Below are 1898 nucleotides of genomic sequence, written 5' to 3'. Positions count from 1 at the left end.
CAGCATAGATTTGTCAAATTATTCATGGCATGGAAAAAGTAGACAGAGAGTAGTTTACAATCCTATAGACTAAAGTCACCCAATTAAATAATTGCCTGAAGAAAGGACCTTTTTACTTACTATGTCAGGGGTGGCCAACGGCAGCGCTCCAGATGTTTTTGTCTACAACTCCCATCAGCCCCAGCCAGCATGGCCATGCTGGCTGGGGATGATGGGAGTTGTAGGCAAAAAACATCTGGAGGGCTACTGTTGACCACCCCTGTATTATGCAATTAGAAATTTGCTGCTGCAAATATGTCCCAACCAATGTAACAGAGATTTTCAGTTCCATGGATTTTCAATTCCATGGATGTAAAAGTTGCTGTCCCAGAACATACTTATTATATGTTGCTCATTTTCTTTTCTTTTTTTAATAGAAACTGCTGTTTTTCCTTATTAATGGAAGATTTCTTTATCAAATGCACTAAATCATGAACTCAACTTCACTCTGGAGCTCACAAGATGTGCAATACTGCTTTGAATTTGTGAATAATTCATGCCCCAAAAACCTGAAGTCTCCAATCAGCCTTTTTATTATGTATCTCTTTATGGTGGGGGCCATACTGCTCACCATGTGTGGAAATATGTTTGTGATTATCTCCATCCTTCATTTCAAACAGCTCCATTCACCAACCAACATTCTCATCTGCTCCATGGCAACCACAGACTTTTTGCTCAGCTTTATGGTGATGCCTTACAGTATGGCTAGGTCAATAGACTCATGCTGGTACTTTGGTGACTTCTTCTGCAAAGTTCATACCTGTTGTGATATCATGCTGTGTACCACTTCCATTTTCCATTTGTGTTTTATCTCTATTGACCGTTACTACTCTGTGTGTGCTCCCCTTCATTACGTTACCAAGATAACTATTCCTGTAGTTGAAGCTTTTTTATTGATTAGTTGGTCTGTCCCAATTCTATTTGCATTTGGCCTAGTTTTCTCAGAACTAAATATTGATGGTATTGAAGACTATGTAGACTCTCTATATTGTTATGGCTTTTGTTCACTGATATTTAATAAGCTCTGGGGAGTAATGGCTTCATTCATAGCCTTCTTTCTTCCTGGAACAATCATGGTGGCCATTTATCTCCACATATTTAAAGTGGCAAAAAAGCATGCCACGCAAATTGCTCAGATTCCACAAGCATCTAAATCTGAGTCAGACACAAAGGGGAAAATTTCTACTAAAAAAGAAAGCAAAGCTACTAAGACATTAAGCATAGTAATGGGAGCATTTGTTCTATGCTGGTTACCCTTTTTTGTTCTTACCATAACAGATCCTTACATTGGTTTCTCAACCCCTGAGGATTTGTACAATGCCTTTCTCTGGCTAGGCTATTTCAATTCTACATGTAACCCTATCATTTATGGCTTGTTTTACCCTTGGTTTCGTAAAGCATTCAAAATGATTATGACAGGAACTATTTTCAGAAGAGATTCTTCTGCAGTGAATCTCTTTGGGGCAAATGTTTAGAAATTTCAATACTAAATGTCAATGTTTATTAGATCATTACTATTACGTTGTCATTATGGATAGATTATATAACAGAAAAACAAAGCAAAAAGTGACGTTGGATCTAAAGGGGTTTCTTTGCTTTTTTCTCAATTGTACTGGGTTGTTTTTCCCCCTAGTTACTGATAGTAAACTGATGTCCTGATTCACCATCTTTGTTAATCTGCACCTTGGAATGGTATCATTTTTGCTTTTCCACTGAATGTTCCTATGCAGCTCTCCATCTGAGAACCAGCAAGGTGTTCCAAAAACAACCCACATTAATCCCAAGGCAGAGGGCATCCTATTCCATTGGTCAGCCTTCTTTGCTGTGATAAGATCTTTGCTGCGATACCATCTTACTAT

At 38.2% G+C, this 1898-nt stretch overlaps 1 protein-coding gene across 1 annotated transcript; it reads left to right on the top strand.

The window, feature by feature from the left end:
* Positions 1-470: 470 nt before the first annotated feature.
* Positions 471-1514, top strand: LOC132570922 (trace amine-associated receptor 4-like). The gene has a single exon (XM_060237593.1). The coding sequence runs from the start codon at positions 471-473 to the stop codon at positions 1512-1514; it is 1044 nt and encodes a 347-aa protein (XP_060093576.1).
* The last annotated feature ends 384 nt before the right edge of the window (positions 1515-1898 follow it).

The sequence above is a fragment of the Heteronotia binoei genome, chromosome 1 (assembly GCF_032191835.1).
Source record: "Heteronotia binoei isolate CCM8104 ecotype False Entrance Well chromosome 1, APGP_CSIRO_Hbin_v1, whole genome shotgun sequence".
Lineage (NCBI taxonomy): Eukaryota > Metazoa > Chordata > Lepidosauria > Squamata > Gekkonidae > Heteronotia > Heteronotia binoei.
This window is presented reverse-complemented; position numbering and strand designations above follow the sequence as displayed.